Source organism: Equus caballus, chromosome 15, assembly GCF_041296265.1.
Source record: "Equus caballus isolate H_3958 breed thoroughbred chromosome 15, TB-T2T, whole genome shotgun sequence".
In the NCBI taxonomy this organism is placed as follows: domain Eukaryota; kingdom Metazoa; phylum Chordata; class Mammalia; order Perissodactyla; family Equidae; genus Equus; species Equus caballus.
The window spans coordinates 22418587-22436897 of NC_091698.1; the positions used below are offsets into that span (position 1 = coordinate 22418587).

General features: G+C 43.5%; 1 protein-coding gene across 1 annotated transcript in view; it reads right to left on the reverse strand.

Annotated features, from left to right (window-relative positions):
- SLC9A2 (solute carrier family 9 member A2) overlaps positions 1-18311 on the reverse strand; it is an 87369-nt gene that overhangs the window by 21565 nt on the left and 47493 nt on the right. Inside the window, 2 exon segments of the mRNA NM_001163960.1 lie at positions 8854-9056; positions 9544-9761. Coding sequence (NP_001157432.1) covers positions 8854-9056; positions 9544-9761 — 421 coding nt within the window.

Below are 18311 nucleotides of genomic sequence, written 5' to 3' on the forward strand. Positions count from 1 at the left end.
TACGAAGAATCCATGTATCAAAGGGGTTACCGGACTGTGGCGGGTGAGGTGAGAGACCCTCCCTGCCATGCATTTGATTTCTGTCTCACCTTTCTGCATGTCTTCAAGTTTTCAAGAATGCTTTGATAATATAAACTAACTGTGATACTCACGCACACATTTTTTACAGGAGATCGTCATTTTGTTCCATCAATCTACCTTTGGGCCTTTTTCAGCTTAACTTTAGCTTTCTGAAGTATGAACTGATTTTGACCAGTTTGGGATAAGACATACCTTGTGTTCTATTTGCATTTCAGTCTGCCACTTTGAAATAACATAGGAGGTAATAACAGTTTTCCAACCAACACATATTCTGTAATTTTTCACTTATGTAAATGAAAATGGGTCTAAACATGGGGTTTATGGAGATGGGTGATTTTACTGAGTTCCAGATTCCATGACGCCACCAGTTTAATAATAGCTCCAGGAAAAAAATTAACAAAATCAATAAAATTTTTAATACTATATAATGTGTTCTAAGGACACTAAGTATTGTTTCACATGCTTTGTTTCTATCAATATTCATTTAGTAAGTAATAATGAGTGCCTGGTATTTGTAAATATAGGAGATAAAAATAAGGAAAGGACATAGGGCCTGCCCTAATCCTTATGTGGATTCCTTCCACTAGACGGATAATCTAGAAGTGAACACACTGTCACACATAAAACTAGACTGATCTACTATGGAAGCCAGTGTGGCCTGGTGCCCAGATCAATCGAGTTTCTAAAAATACCACATATTTTAGTTTATAATTAATAAAACATATTGATTATATGCAATGGAGATTGACACTGTCTTTTAAAAATATGTATTTGTTTAAACAGTTCCTTTTAATAGTCACCCCTTCCTCTGAGTTATTTACTGTCGTCATGTCATGCTCAGTAGGACCTAGGGGATGGCTTCTGCCTTCCTTCCTCGCCCTCCCTTCTCCCCTTCCTTCGTTCTTCAAGCTATCTATAGTGGCGGTAGAGTGCGTGGCATCTGTGTACATTATAGAAAGTTCCCCAAGCTCCATGTTATATTCTAGGAGCTTGTGTGTCTGGTTGGGAGAGAGAGAAAAAAAAAACCTTTGAGAAGTCACCTTATTTTACCACGTTGGAAAATTCCTAATTTAGGTCACCTGGGGAGAAACCTGATAAGGCTTAGAAAACAGCTTGTAACCATCTACATAGGTCAAAAATATAAAGAAACCCCTTAGTTTTCCATCAAACCACTGAAAAACATATTTGCAAAACACAAGTTAAATTTTCAGCATTCATTCCGCTTCGGCACAATAAACAGAGCACCTGGGAGCCAGGCCTGAGGGAAGGGGCTCAGCCACCAGCCGGCCCCGCCGCGCAACAGCCAGCCAGGAAGACTCCTTTTCTACCTTGTTCCACCTCTACTTTCTGCCCACCCTGCACCCTTCTGCTCTCAGTAACACGAGGAAGGACAAAGAACTGCCATGAGAACAGACACTGAGCCTTCTTTCGGAAGACAATAATTTCTTCTTTTGTTTTCTTTGGCATTAAATTTTGCAAAAAGAAAAAAAAAAGAGGTGGGAGGAACTGTCTTATATTTCTTTGCTGACTTAGTAGACAATTTCCAGGAAAACCTAAAGAAACTATTTTATTAAAAAATATCACTATCATTGCTATGCTATCCTCCACAAGGCTTTTCTCACATTACAAAGCCGGTCACAGAGGTCATGAGCCCAGCGGTACACTATTTGTTTTGGAATAGGGGAATGGAAGGAGAATCATAAAAGCGTCCCCGTGGGTGCCCACACCCCTCACTCCGTGGTCTCAGCCCCCTCTGTCTCTCTTTCTTTCAGGACTTATCATCTTGCACAGTCACCAGCTGTCATATGTCTGTCTCTTCCCCTAAACCATGCTTTCCTTTTACTGTGTCATCAATGTCTCTCTCTCTCCTGTACCACCAGTGTTCAGACACCCTGCTATGGCTCCCATCTGCAAAAACCAGAAACAAAAGCCCTTTTTGGGCACGTATTCCCTCTGGCTACCACCTCCTTCTTCTATCAGATCTCAACAGGGTTGCCCGGATCTCCCACCCCCAATTTCTCTCTTATCCTTCTCCCTGGAATCCAATCAACGGGGGTTTCGTCCTCACCATCTGCCACAAGTGCTCGGTGACATGGCCACTCATCACCCAGTGCTGCATCCCACAGTCCCTTCTCTGTCCCTAGCTCACCTGACCTTGCCGACGCATTTGTCACAGTTTCTAGCAACTTCCTTAACACTTGCTTCACTTAAGTGCTGCATAGACCCCCTGATCTTCCTCCCACTTTATTCTTCACCTTTTCCAGTCTCCAACGCTAGTTCCTCAACATTTTCTCGACTTCTAAATATTGGCATGCACTCTTTACTATGCTCTTTCTACACTCACTCCCTGAATAGTTTCTTCCAGACTCATGCTTTTAAAACCATCTATATGCTGTTGTTCTTATTGCCATCAAGTCCATTCTGACTCCTAGCGCCCCTGTGTATAGCATAGTGGAGCCCTGCTCAGTCTTTCTCTGCCATCCTCTCACCTTCCGGCACTCTATCAGACAATGCTCCACTGCTCTTCACAGAGTTTTCATAGCCAGCTTTTTTGGAAATGGGTATGTGGTCCTTCTTCCGAGTCTGTCTTAGTCTGGAAGGTCCACTGAAACCTGCCCACCATGGGTGACCCTGCTGGTATTTGAAATACCGGTAGCATAGCTTTCAGCATCACAGCAACACTCAGCTGCCACTGTATGACAAGTGACAGATGGATGGTGTGGTTCTCTGATGGGGAAACGAACCCAGGCTGTGGTGGGCTCTGAATCTTAACCACTAGACCACCGGAGCTGACTTGTGTATACTGATAAGATTCAAATTTATATCTCCCCTCTGTCTTCTCCCATAAATTCTTGACCTATATATACATTTGCCTATTCAACATCTCCATTTGACATCAAATAGGCAAATATGCATGTCCGAAATGTACATGTCCAAAACCAAACACCTGATTTCTCATCCTTCAAACCCAACACTCCCCTGGTACAAAATTAAATTTCACCTTCTGTTACCTAGTTGCTCAGTCAAAACCCCATAGAACTATCATTTATTGTTTTTTTATCACATCTTAAATTATTTACCTACATTTTTCCATCTTAAAAAAATCCTTGCCATTTATTGTAGGAACAAAATAAATTTTTCTGAATTCCAGGGAATGCTACCTAGTAATGGTTTATGTTAATTAAATATAGAGATTTTTCATTATATATATATATATATAAAACAAATGACCATTTATTTAACAAATTAAAGCACATTTGAAGGCCCTCACAATGTCTATAAAATAGTTGGCATCATCATTTCAGTTTGAGAGGCTAAGTCAGCAAAGTGTATTTGATTGTTGGGAAAGGCCACCCCACCATGTGTCCTGAGTGTTCCCACACATTCCCACAAGGGGCACCCCATAAGGCAAGGCCCTGACTGCTGTTTACCCAGGCTATTTCTCAGGGCTGTGTTTGCAATGAAGAAGCTTGAGAGATGAGGCAATATCAGCCCCAGACAAAGAGTGACAGGTCCTCCAGCTCAGGGTCTGTCTCCTGTAACGCAGCCCACTGCATATGCAAACATCCATCATGGGCCCATGATGTCACCCCCACGGGACAAGGAGTATGGAAAACAGACAGAAACCAACAGGAAGGTCTGGCTACTGCTTTTGCCATGAGTAATAAAGATGAAGTCCTTTGTCTCCAACCCAGGTGTCAGGTGTCTTCTGAAAGCATCCATGAAAATTTAACAGGCTGATTTGTTAACTGGCAAGTGGGGTAAGATCCCAGGTGCCTCCCCATTTTGGAGAATGAGCTAGAGCAGATACAACACTACTGTGCCACGGAGGCAAAGAGCGACTGCCGGCTCTCGAAATCCAGTCAGTCTTGCTACTCAAAGGACTTGATGGACTTCTAGAGGACCACTGAGTGGATTTCCTGAATTCTGAGCATCTGCTATCTGACACAGCGATAAATGAAATAATAACTAACGTATTCTAATCATTCTTCCTCTCAAAGAAAAGCGCATTGAAAGCCGTTAGCTTTTTTTTCTTCTAGTACCATTTTACTTAATGTTATCATTAAAACACAGTAAATCATCAGGTTAAAACCTTGCATCAGGTACTGTGTTTACATACACTATTTCCTCCCTACTGCCTGGGAGGGAGGAACCATTATCCAGATGTTACAGCTCAGTAAACTGAGGCTCACAGAGGCTATTGGGGAGCTGGACCGGGATACCAACCCAGAACAGCCTTACTCCAATCCAATGCCTGAGTTCTCTACTAGTGGCCTCTACCTCGCTCCCAATCTTGAGTATTATTTTAAAATAAGACAGACAGCTTATATTTTCCATAACATCACCAATCTTATTTAAAAGAAAATGAATTTACACGTCCAAGGAATCAGAACTGTTTACTCATTCTGTATTCCACAAGCAAGACAGTATTCTAGGAATAGTTAACGTGCCTCATTAAGAGGCCACTTTCTCTAATTATCAACGTGATTCAAAGAATGTTAAAATTCTCATTATAAATCTTGGTATCTGATAATCAACCATGCGTCACATGGGATTCTATTTCAGAAGATAGTGCTAATTCAACAGGATCAGGGTGAGAGAGCTTATCGTATAAGAAATAATGAAATAAGGGGGAAAGCCATTTTAAAGTTTAATGATAGGCCCATCAACATAAAAGTTGTCATTGGAAGAAGAATGTATAGCTCTTAATCAGAAGGCAAAATTTTACACCTGAATTATAATTAATTATTTCTACTATGTTTGTCACCCATTAGGTATCTCCTTCCAGGCTTTCTTCCCTGAATTTTTTTTTTAAAGATTGGCACCTGAGCTAACAACTGTTGCCAATCTTCTTCCCACCCCTCCGACCCTGCTTGCTCTCCCCAAATCGCTCCAGTACATGGTTGTATATTTCAGTTGTGGGTCCTGCTAGTTGGTGCACGTGGGACACCGCCTCAGCATGGCCTGACCAGCGGTGCCATGTCCGCACTCAGGATCCAAACCGGCAAAACCCTGGGCCGCCAAAGTGGAGTGCATGAACTTAACCACTCGGCCACGGGGCTGGCCCCTGAATTTTTAAATTATTGATGTGTCCTGGAAAAAAGATCCTTTTTGAGGGGAGCATATGTGTATTTGCATGCGTGTGCATGCGTGTGTTCACAATCTCTTAATAGCCAATGGTGGGTGAGAGAATGAGAGGGAGAGAAAGGGGTCAGAGTTAAGGACCCAAGCAACATCCCTCAGTCTCCACTCTGTACACAAAAGGGTGGGGCAGATGACAATGAAGGGGAGAGGGCAGAAGGTGTGCAGCTACAGCAATTCCTCTCCCCAAGCATCACAGTGAGCTCCGCCAGCAGATCCTTCAACCTAATCAGAGGAGGACTGTTCACGAGGTTTGCTCGCACACTCCAAATACTGACCCCCCAAAGTCTCCATCACCAAAGAGTTAACTTGATATTTTTACAATACAAAATACAGACAATCCATGCTAAACTATTTCATTTGTTGCCTTTGCTGTTTTTAATTTGTTACATTAAAAACTTTGTTAATGTCAAATATTGATATACATGGTGTCCACTCAAAGCCGGTGTGTAGGCTTTAAATGAGGGGAATCAAAAATTCACTTATATCTTTTGGTTGAGTTATGGTTCTAAAAAACCAAAACACTATGAGTGTAACGTTCAATGAACAATAGTATATTTTTTGTAATACTTTTCTTTTCTCCTATGCTATGTTTGTTCTGATTGTAGAAATGTAATTTTATGTCTTGAATCTAACAACTAAAAAATTTGAGCTTGCGTTTGGTATATCCTCTCTTGCATTACATCTTTCTTATAAGCCATTTTTATTGTATTTTACCAATGCACGTGTACACGACATTGGCGGTGGGGGCGGGGGGCTTTGGTTTTGCACTGAAGACATTTGAGAAGCTCTCGTGTAGATAATAATGGCTGACACAGTCATCTCCAAGTGACCCAGTTCCTAGTCGCATTAGATTGACATGGTTCTATTTCGTATTTGATACTCATATGTGACACCTTAAGTTCTGAGAGCATGGAGAGGAGTGCAGAGCACTGACCAGGCCTTGGCAGGGCTTGTTGTGGCTCATAAGGACAGGGTAGCCTAGGAAGAGGTGCTGAGTCACTCACCCCTGCCTGACTTTCCCTCTTAAGCACAGTGCCCTAGGATGCTCCTGAGAGATTAAAATGCTCAAGGCAAAATCGATTCACTTCCCAATCTTGCCTCAGGCAAAGCACGATAGTAGCAAACTGGATGAATTGTTACAAGATCCTATAAACACTACAGAAACAAGATGAAGACAAGAAAATTTGCTTCTCCTCACACCCAGGCATCTCCCTGAGCATAAGAAGGGAACTCAAACCAACATGGGATGGTTGAACCAAAACTAGTATATATATCTATAACAAACTGTTTTCTCTCTTTAAGCCTCAGTTTCCTTAGCTGGGGTAACACTGGTCTCTTTCTCATAGATTTGTTTTAAGGATGACATGAGATCGTGCATATAGGAAAGCCCTTGTCTGAGTGCTGACACCTGGAAGCCATCACCATGGGGAACGGCATTATAAAGGTGTGAGGACAAAGAGGAGGACGGAAAGTGGTCATTTCTAAACTTAGAGAAAGTCTCCAAAGCATCCTTCTCCAGGATTCCTTGGACAGGACCACCCATGTTCCTGGTGTTGGGAGTATAAATGAATGAACTGCTTTTTGGAGAATTGACTAGAAGGAGTGAGGAGAAGCACAATGAGTTACAAATCTGAGTACTTACCATGCACCAGGCACTCCACCAGACACTTGACTTACAGTGAACACCAAACTAGTTTTGACTCCCTGCTCCACCTTCTACTGACTGTGTAAACTTGGGAAAAGTACTTAACCTCAGTCTCCTCATCTATGAAATGGGAACAATAACAGTGACTCCTCCTAGAGTTTCAAGCCAGAGAATTGTTAGGAGGATTAAATGACTTAACTTGAAAGGTGCTCACACCTGAGTCAGGCACTGAGCAAGCATTCTGTGACTGTTAAATTAAAAAAAAAAACTCCTGCTTTTCCTCCTTCCTCAGTCATCCCTCGTTCTCAGTCCCCTTGGCTGCTCCCCTCTCCTCCCCCATGTCTTAAGATTGGGCTGCCCCAGAGCCCACTTCTTGGTCCTCTGTTTTGGTTTCCTCAACATGTATTTTCACTTGCTTGGCAATCCCTTCCAGTTTCATGGCCTCAAATACCAGCTGTTTGCTGAGGACTGAGCTCCTTCCCGACCTCCAGACTCACAGACCCTGTCTTTTCATCACCTCCCGCTGTGGGTGTAACAGCCACCCCTAACCCAGTGTGCTCAAACTGAGCCACCCATCTCCTGCTCCCATCTCCTCCACCCACAGCCTCCCCCTTCTCACTGGAGGGCAAGTCCATCGTTCCAGCTGCTCAGACCAAAAGCCCTGGAGTCCTCCGTGACCCCTCCTTCCCTCACACCCGACGTGCAGCCCATTGGGGAATCCTGCAGGCTCCCCCTCAGAATGTATTCGAGGCTCTCACCCTCTCTACTGCCACCACCTGGTCTTGCCTGATGACTGCATCGACCCCACACTGCTTTCCACTTCTCCCCCTTCCTCTTAACAGACTCTTCTCACAGCGGCCAGGGTGATCCTTTTACGAATAAGTCAAAACACATCACGCTTCTGCACCAATCCTTCTGATGGCTTCCATTTCACTTAGAGAAGAGCCAAAGTCCTGCCACCAGCCTGCATACCCCACAGGACCAAGGACTCTAGAGTATCCCTCACCTCACCCCTCCCGCCCCTCCAGCCACACCAGCCAAGCGCGCACTGCCTTCACACTTGGGCCCTTTCCTCCTATTTGCCTGGAATGGATTTTGGCTTAGCTAATTCCGTCACCTCCCACAAGCCTTTGCTCAAATGTCATTTTTTTCATTGTTGTCTTCCATGACAACTCTATTTACACTTGTAACCCCCTCTCACTACTCCACCCTCACCATGCCTGAGCCCCTACCCCTTACTGTACAGCACCGTTCACCCCTACCATATGCTATCATTTACTTACTTATTATGTTTACTGTCTGGCGTCTGCCTTCCCCCCTGAGATGTGAGCTTTGCAGGAACGGGGTTACTTCTCTGTTTTGGATCCTAAGCTCCCAGAGCCCTGTCTGGCGCACAGCAGGAGTCCAATACATATTTACTAAATCAATATCTGCAAAATGGAATCTCCTAAGGGCTGGCTTATTAACTTAAAGAGATTGATTAACCTGCAAAGTCGGGATCCTGACACAGACCCACGTTCTTCCTACCACACTTTCTGCCTCCCAATATTAAACTTGTATTCACTCATCCCACCGTGCCAAGGCACACACTGCTAAGCATCCATTCATGTCAATGAGCTGTTGGAAGGTCATCACACAACTAGCATCTAATGAGTACATTCACTAGGTCAGAGAGTAGGACAAATGACAAGGATTAGCAATCACAGTTTGTAAGTTTCCGGTGCTAAGCTTAGATCATTTAGCTGAGTTTCCTTAAATAATAATTCCTCTATGTAGGTCAGGTGGCCAAATTGGACCCTCTTAGGCCCCTGCACAATCTAGTGACATGAGGAAATACCATTTTCCCTAATATCATAACTACCAAAGCTTCAACACACCTTTGCGATGCTGCATCCTTTAAAAGGAATTCACTGAGATAGTCTGAAAGATCTTGTTTCCTCCTGGAAAGGGAGAGACTTTGCTGGCAGAAGACCTCTACTCACCAGGATGAAGACAGTAAAGAAAATGACTACAATCGCAGCCGTAATGAACAGCTTTTTACGAGGAAACACGGCAGCAGGAAGGAGAAACACCAGCGCAAAGCAGATGGCACCTCGCAGCCCTCCGTAGGCAATGATGAACTGATCCTTGAAGGTCAAGGGAATTGTCCGGAACCAATTAATGACCTGAGTCAAGACAAAGACACCTGAGAAGAAAAACAAAACCAAAGAGAACAGACTGTGAGGCCAGAACATGAAAACACGGAGACTCGTTTGACGTTCCTCTGTGACAGGGCAAAGTCTTTAAGAAGAGCCCCCAAGATCTTTTCCCTTCTCCCCTGCCTTACTAGTATTACCAGCCCCTGGGCCTTTGTTGTTCCAGGATAGTGGGTGAAAATGTGGAATCACAGAAGCCAAGAGGGGTTAATTTGATTTGTAGCAAAAGCATGAAGATACTGAGGGAAGGAAAGAAGACACCAGGAAGTGGGGGAGAGGAGGAGAAAGAGGAGAAGAGGAAGAACAAGTTAAGGAAGACGAGGAGGAGGAGGAGGAGGAAGAAGGAGATCAGGAAGAAGAAGAAACAAAGAAGACGAAGAAGAGGAAGCAGCAGCAGCAAAGGGGAAGGACGAGAAGCAAGCCGCATCGTTTACTGAGCGGTGCTGAATGTTTCCTTGGGAAATAAGAGCTCGTTACCCAGTGCTCGCCAGATCAGACAGAAGGCCAGGGTGAAGCAGACGAAGGCCCAGTTCCACTCGTGGTTCTTCCCAACGGTGGACACGCCCATGAAGATGAAGATCAGGGTCTCGCTGACACTGCTCAGCATCTTCATGAAATACTTGATGGTGGTGTAGGATTTTTGAGATACATTTTCTTCCACGTACTTATTCATAGTCATTGCACATGCAGTGATTCTGCAAGAAGGGATACAGCTTCTATTTAAACATGACAATGATCCTAATCAGAATATCAGAGTCAGCACTTAAGAGCTAAATTACGGCTCTACCCTCTGCCCAGGATTACAACATGATTGATTGATTTTTTACAAGCGAATGTCATTTGCATCCTTAGAAACCCTACTATTTCTGGAGTTCTTCATCAGTACCCATGGCTTAAACTATTCAAGTAGTTCCACCCAGAACTAGAGAGCAGGCTCTACCCAGCTTTTTAGTCCCCCTCAGCTCTTCTTACCGCAGAGCCACATTCTCAAAAATCTGTGGACATTGGCACCATCAGCTATGCTCTCAGCAACACAAATAAAACAAATACATAATAATTTTAAAACCCATTATCTGCCTATGAAACCACTTCCATATTCTCTATTCCTCTATCGCCTAAAATGCCAAGCTATTGCCTAAAATCCTAAACTTCAAACTGTGGTGGCGCTGGACTTCTCCTCCCTGCCACGTCTCCTCAGTGCCCCCCCTCCATCACCGTCTAATTGGTCACCAATTGTTTTTGATCCCTCACCTCGAATATCTTGGACCCACTCATTCTTTTTTTATCCCAATGCCTTAGTTCTGGGTATCATTTCTATTTTTCTACTGTATCTGCTTCTGGGAAATTCAAAATGAATTGGTAGGCTCTGAGAACTCCTAAAGGAAAGAAACTCTCTTGCTCGTTTTCCCCAGTGTTTCCCAAACTCTGGAACCACAGAGCTCTTGCTTTCCCCTCCCATGAGATCTACTGCAATACAGCACCTGTGCACACTCTGTGAAGGAAGGGCTCTAAGATCAAGTCCACACTCCGAAGTTGGACACCTGAAGCTCTTCACACTCTTCCCTCAGTGGATAATCCAGCTTCACATCCTCCCCTCTCTTCAGCCCGCACACACCATGTGCCTCGACTGTCTGTAATGGCCCAAACGTGCCCTGCTCTTTGCTGTCTTCCTGCCCCCTTGCACACAGACACTCCTCTCTGTCTGGAATGCTACCCTTGACCAACTCAAATGCCACCCACAGAGGGAAATTTAGTATGAGCTGGGTGATAGCTCATACTAGGTTCCACCAAAAGAGACACAGTTACTGTAAGGTACCAAAAGGACTTCATTATCAGAAGGTGCTATAGGATGACACAGAAAGACAGAATGCTAGTGAGCCTCATGCCCTCCACTGAGTGACAACCATGCCATAAACCAAGTATAGGTCACCATCTAGGAACTCTTCCACATTCTCATCAGGCTAGGACTACAATGTTTCTGAGAGCACTCCTCCTGCTGCCTCCAACCACTAAGGGTGGCTGCAGGTAAGTCAGTCTCAGGGTAAAGGAGACTACCTTACCCTGAGATTCCTGATGTTTCACGAAAACCCCCTACTGTGAGCACAAGGATAGGCAGAAGAACGCAACCTAAAGGCTCCCTGAGTTAAGATCTAAACAGGTCACCACCAGGAACAGACCTATTCCTTACATAGAAAACGTGTATATTTATTTTTGTGTCCCCATTAAAACAAAATAAAAATCTCACCAACCCAAGGACCATGTATTTAGCCACAATGTCACTGTCCCCGGAATGAGCGGGTATTTCCTTTAGATTTATATAAGAATGCATAATTCATGTGGCTCCCAAAAGAAAGAGTGCCTTATTAAATGGGTTAATACAATTCAGCAGCCACAAGCACACAGCAAAGCCTTTGAATAGCTGAGGGCGGAGGCAGTAACAGTCAACGTTTACAGCACCTCTACTCTGTGCATGTACTGTGCAAACACTTCACGTGGATTATGTCAGTTCAACCTCATAACAAGCGTCTGAGGCAGGCTCTACTACCATTCCATTTTACAGACAAGAGAACAAAGGCAGACAGGGGTCCACTCACTCAAGATGACAGTGCTCATAAATGATGGTGCCAGGATTTTAACCCAGGCAATCTGACTCAAAGCCAGCACAGTTGAGGACTTAAACCTTGCCCTTCCCAAACTCTCAGTGAACCCGATTATCTCAGGTGAGAGAGAGGTCTTAATCCCCTGCCAAGCCCTTTCTCCAGCACAAGCCTGTTTGTATGAGTTTCCTTCAGCTTCTGTAAGAAATTAGCAAGAACTGAGTGGTTTACAACAACACAAATTTATCATCGTATACTTCCAGATGTCAGAAATTCAAAATCACTTTCACTTTCTTCTTGATTTGGGGCTAAAATCAAGGTGCTAATAGGATTGTATTCCTTCTGGAGGCTCTGGGGAGAACCTGTTCCTTGCCTTTTCTAGTTTCTCGAGGCTGCTTACATTTCTTGGCTCGTGCTCGTATCATGCCAATCTCTGCCTCCCTGGCCACATCTCCTTCTCTGACTCTGCCTCCCTCTCCAGAGGATCCTTGTGATTTCATCAAGCCCACCTGGATGACCCTGCCACCTCCCCATCTCAAGACCCTAACTTAATGACCCTGGCTAAGTCCCTTTTATCATGTAAGGGAACAGATTTGGAGGTTCTGGGGATTGGGATCTTTGAGGGCCATTATTCAGCCAACCACACTGGTGCTGGCATTGATCTCCCTTGTGTGGTGGCCACAACCAAGTGCTTGTCCCCAAATGATTGTGGCCAGAGCTGCTCACATGTGCTTGGTGACAGAAGCTAGTGGGAGCTCTGTCACACTGATTTGACATGAAATAGTGGCATCTCCACTAGCAGGCACTAGAGCTGGGGAGAACAGAGTGGAGAGTGGCACTGCTCTGAGCGAGCCCACACAGGCCATCTCGCCAGCCCCCACCTGGATGGAAACCATTCATTAACTACATTTCTGAACATCTTCATCTTTTATATTTTGGTTTAATTTTTCTTTAACCAGTCTTTACAAAGTAAGATTTGCACAATACAAAGCACTGAGGGCAAAAGCCAGATTAAACTGATTAAGAATCTGAACTATAATAAGTTTTATAAAGAAAAGACATATACACAGTAACACAAACTAATGAGCTTTTCTTAAATGGTGCCAAGTTGAAAATCTGTAACAAAAACAATTTATAACAGCCATATTACTTCCTGAAATTCTCTAATCCTATGGAAAAGATGCTCAAAAATCTTTTTATTATAAAGCATTTAAGCTTTGAGACAAATGCGGAGAATGGAAAACACCACAGTACCCTCCACCCAGCTTTTTCCAATCACTTTTATTTTTTAAAATAAAACAACTATAGAGGTGAAATCCCTACATTTCTCATACGAATCTATTTCCCTCTCTCCCTCTTGGCTTTGGATTTTTTGGTTTATCAACCAAAGAAGTGATTTTTAAAAGGCTGGAGAGTATCATTTTTGTGAACATGCCAAACTTTTCCCCCTGAGACAGTGTTCACTTCAGTCACCGGGTGAGACGCAAAGCATACAGGCAAAAAGCCATCTTCCGTTCGCCACATGAGCCATTTAACAAAAATTTCTATTCAGAAATGACTGAAAAATATAGCTTTGGTGTCGGAACAAAAACTAAATGAATTTTACATGAATGTCTACGGGATCAATTTCTGTTGCTTTGTATCCGAAACACGACCCCAGGAGTGATTGCTCGCAGCTGCGGGCGGGCCCTGCGCTGTAACGGAAGGCATTTCCTACCAGCACATGTGAGATACCTGAGGTAAGAGTGCCCTCGGTGGGTACGGGAAGCCCCGGTGCCTGGCAGGGCCCCGTTTAGGAAGTGTGAGCATGACTGTGACATTGATGTACCCTACGGGCTGGGGACAGATGTTCCAAATGTCCCATTGTCCCGTTCTGATCTGTCCTGTACAGTTTAACACATGTGGCCTCTCAAGCAAAAGCCAGGAGGTGTTTTCATTGCAAAGAGGTATTTTGCTGTGTGACTCTGACCTGAAGGCAAGGCACCTCACTTCAACAACATCACAAGTTCACAAAACTAGAAAGGAGCTAGTCTCCCTCCAATTAGGGAGGTGCACACCTGTCAGGAATTGAGAAGGATAAAACCTTCTCTGTTCCCTTCGTAGATCATGACTACATCTGACGGTCTTAACTATCACCATAAATTTGAGTCTCCTTCAGTTTCCTAAAAGAAGCACAAGAAACTTACAGAGCTGGGGAATGGTGCAGGCTGGTGCCTCACTGTCCTCAGCCTCACTGGATTTGGACTATGTGGCCAGGAGGGTCCTTGGGTACGAGGCCACATCCCATCACAGCAGCACTGCACATTACAGAGAGGTGAGCTTTCTTCCTCCATCATCATGCGAACAAATGAAGATTTCACGCCTGAAGTCCACAGCCTCTCATCCTCATTCTAAACATCAATATGATAATACCCAACGAAAATAACCTAAATAGACTCATTACATTTTAGAAGATTCTAGTTGAATTTCTTAATTCTAAAGTTCCTTCCAACATAAAACTATCAGCCTTTAGTAGTCTCAGTGTGACCTTACTTTTATTAGTTTGTGTCATTGAATCATCTTTTTTTCTCCCTTTCCATGCATGTCTCTCTTCCCTAATCATCATATTCAGTTAATATGATTGGGAATAACAATTTAATAGCAACCAACATTTTCTTAGCATCTACTCTGGGTCAAGTTCTGTGCTAGGATCTAGGAAGATGCAAGCAAATAAAATGCAGCTTCTTATTTCAAGAGTTCACAGTCTAAGAGGAGAAAGAGTCACGAAGAGATCATTGTAACACAACTCTGCAAGTGCTCTAAATGGGGAATGAAAATGATGCTTTGGGAGTACAAGAAAGGGAGTCACTACTTCTGCCACAAAAAAAGGGGCCTTTTGAGCAAAATCTTTATGGATAAGTGAAGAGCTCACCATGCAGGAAGAAGAGGGAAGTAAGTCAAGGAAAAGAAGAGCCATGTGCAAAGGCATGAAAGAAATAAACAGGATGGCACATTCAGGCAATGGCGGAATGATTCTGTTAGCTGGAGAGAAGGGAATGATAATGTTAAGAGATGAGGACAAAAGAAATGAGGGGCCAGATAATGACAAATGACACTGTTATATGTTATACTTCGGAGGTTAAATTTTATTCTATAGGCTAGAGGGAAAAATGAGAGATTATATCTTTGATCATATATAGTTAATATCTATTTCCCCAACCCGACTGGAAGCTTCATGAGGAAAAAAACAAGTGTCATCAATGCTTAGCATAGTGTCTGGAAGGTCATTAGTGTGTTTCGAATCAATGACATGGTGAACTGTTAACAGGCATGTGGTGGGTACAGACAGATCTGTGTTTTAGAAAGAAAACTCTGAAGGACATCTGGTAGATAGATTTGGAGAGACATGAACCTAGAGGTCGGAGTAAATTTGTTTCCCGCAATGGTTTGTCATTTTGTTTTCAAAATCCGTTGCAGCATCTGACCCATATAACACTCCAAAACACGTCCATATTAGGTGCTAGGTTCCATTCCATGGGACCACATAGAGGTACCATACGTATAGAATTCACTGGTGCATTCTGCTTTGTTATTATCGTGCCTCACGTTATATTTTAACATAAATGTATAGTGATTATCATCAATTTAGAGATGGAGAAGCTAAAGCACTATAATTAGTGGTTTTTACATTCGTCAGCACTTGATGTTTTCTTCATCATTATGTTACCCTAAATTCAGCACAGAAAACATTCAGCCCAGCTAATACTATCTCAACAGAATCTTAAGGGGGAAAAACAGTTCTACTTAGAAGATCTGTCATCTGACTATTTTGTGAATAGAAAATGCCAACAAATACTTTTTTCTAGAGTACTCCATGGCTGCGTTGTGGCTGTCAATGAAGCCTGCCTTCTATGGATGTTCATTTCCTTTCCATCAGGATGTACGCTGTGAGAGAAGAGGGGCTAGCATTCATCCAAGCTTAGCACGGCTCCCTGCATACAGTGGCACCGAGCATGTTGAACGAATGCTGGCTGAGTCTGGATTAATGAAGACCCAAAGCCCTTCATCCAGACGGTCATGCTCTCTAGAACCAAAAAGACGAGGTATGCACAGAGAAGGCAGGGGTGAAGGCAGATGTCTGGTTGTGAAGATGAAAAATATATCCATCCTGTCCGTGTTTACATACCTATGTGAAGCCATGCCTCTATTAATTCAGTTTATAAATACAAGTGTTTTTATCTTTTTAAAGAGTGGTCAATTTAATCTCTAATCCCATGTTAAGAGACTTTTTCTGTAATCTGAACTGCTTAGAATTAAACTTAAACTGATAGAAAGAATGTTGTAAAATTCTTTCACTTTCATTCATTCATTCATTGCAGGAAAATACAGCCCAAATACTAGTTGTATATTCTCAATAAAGACTTTGCCCAATATGAAAGCATCTTCCACTAATCAGCGCCAAGCCCTAGCAAGGACAAAGAACAATTAAAAAGCTTTCTCTGTGCTGATTAAAGCCGGGTCTTGTGGTGACTCAGGGTACACTGCGTGTTCTCAGAATAAAGTACTCATTCATGTGAGGTAAATTAATTATTCCAGGGGATGAATTTACCATATAACGGATTGCCTCTTCCCAGAAACCTGACAATCAAAAGAGTAAGTTTGACATATGAGAAAATGTAAACAAAACTGTTTTTCAAAGGAGGATCCAAGCATAGAAACTGAACAACTTTTCTTAAGATATCAAAAATGAAATAAAGTAAATTCAAACTATTATAGATGCTTGATTATTCATGTGGTCTTGCCCATTCATGGATTTTCCACATCTTTTGGTTTGTTCTCCTTATAAGCTTTCAATTCAATTCAACTACTCTGTATAGATCACGTACTGGCACCTAAAGCAGTCACGGTTTTGTGGAGAGACCACATAAAGGATCAAAATTCACTGTCAAAAGTGCAATGAAATGCAAGGCACTAAGGGACCCATGGAGCCCACTGACTCTAGTTGGGGAGTGTTGACAAAGGCCCCAGAGGCAGAAACACCAGACCAAGATCATGACGATGGAATTAACGTTTTCCAGCTGGAGAACTCCTTGTGTTGGGGGTGGGCTGCGGGAGGGACCTGGGTATGAGAAACGGCCATGAGACAACACTACGCCGATGAACGTCCAGCGTATTTTCAGGACTCGACATGAGCACAGGCAACATCAGTAAGAGTCACTGCATTCCAGAAGTTCTTACTGCTCCCAGCACGAATATCAGAGCAGTATTTTTAAGGGTAAGGCTCGTGAACTACATAATTATGAGAAATCCTTGGAAAAACACAAATGCCTGCACCCTATCTCAGACCTATGGAATCAGAATCTCTGGTGGGGACCTGGGATTCTGTATATGGGACAACCCTTCCAGGTGATTCCTAAATACATCGAGTTTGAGGAAAGCAAGTGGGAGTACAGGCAGAAGGTTCAGAGGAGGAAGAATGAATGAGAAAAAGAGCTGAAACTTTAATCATTTTATTTACAACTTTATTGGAGAGTGAAAATAAGGACTAATGTGAAATTTGAGGACTCTGGTGGGTTTCACTACATTTTGCCGGCTATTCACCTGCCCTTCTCTCCCTCTTGAGACATTACTCAGTTCTGGCTGTAGGCTCCCATCTCCTCTTGCCTAGACTAGCATGCAGGTGCCTTCACACATCCGTTTTTCCTGCCCGAGTCTCCACGGAGGCCCCTTGTCCCTGCTGCCAGCAGCTCTTCCCTACCCTCCAGCCCAGACAGCGACCCCTCAGCCCTGGGGCGTCCAGTGAGCCCGGGGCCAGGACCTCCAGCCTTTACCCTAGAGTAAATATTTTTCACCCCAGAGTAAACTATTAAAATATCATCCTTTTTATGTGTGATGGTGTAAAAAGGTTTCAGAAGCACACTAATCACGTATTCACCACAAAACAGAAATGAATTGTGTCACCTCTCGGCTTACAGTGTCCAAAGGCTCCTGACTGCCTACAGAACCAAACAGGTGAAGACTAGGCAGCTGCCGTTCTCACCACCCTAGAGCTCAGTTCCTTGGATGGAGCAGAGCATTTCTTCTTGGAGCTACACTTCTTCTACCCAGAATGCCCTTGTCTTCATCATTGAGGCTTCAACTCAGGCCTCACCAGTCCCACCCCCATATACTTTACTATAAAGGACTGAGTTTTCCTTGGTAACTTGCAGTCAAGACAGATTGGGACGGCAGTCTCACTCCAGTGAGCCTAAGTTCACTGCCTTCTGGTAACAGACCCTACTTCTCATACAACAGGGCTGGTCATGTGACACAGTCTGAGCCAATCACAGTTTTCCAAATACCTGGACCAATCACAGTCCTTCCTTTGACTCGTCTTTCAACAACAGCTGGCAGAGTGGATTTCTCTTTATAGCAACAAGGTTACAGAGATATAAACCCCAACTTGCCTGTGACCTTTGTTTGATGTTTTAGAGATGGCTGGCCTAAGGAAGTCATCACATGGAGGAAGACAAAGTTGAGAGAGAAAGATGATCCTGGTGACATGGATGCCCCTGGCCTCATCACCCCAAGGCCAAATCTACAAGTATTTATTTATATGAGCCAACAAATTCCCCTTTACGGCGTAATGTGGTTTGATGTTGGTTTCCCTTACTAACACAGAGCCTCTCT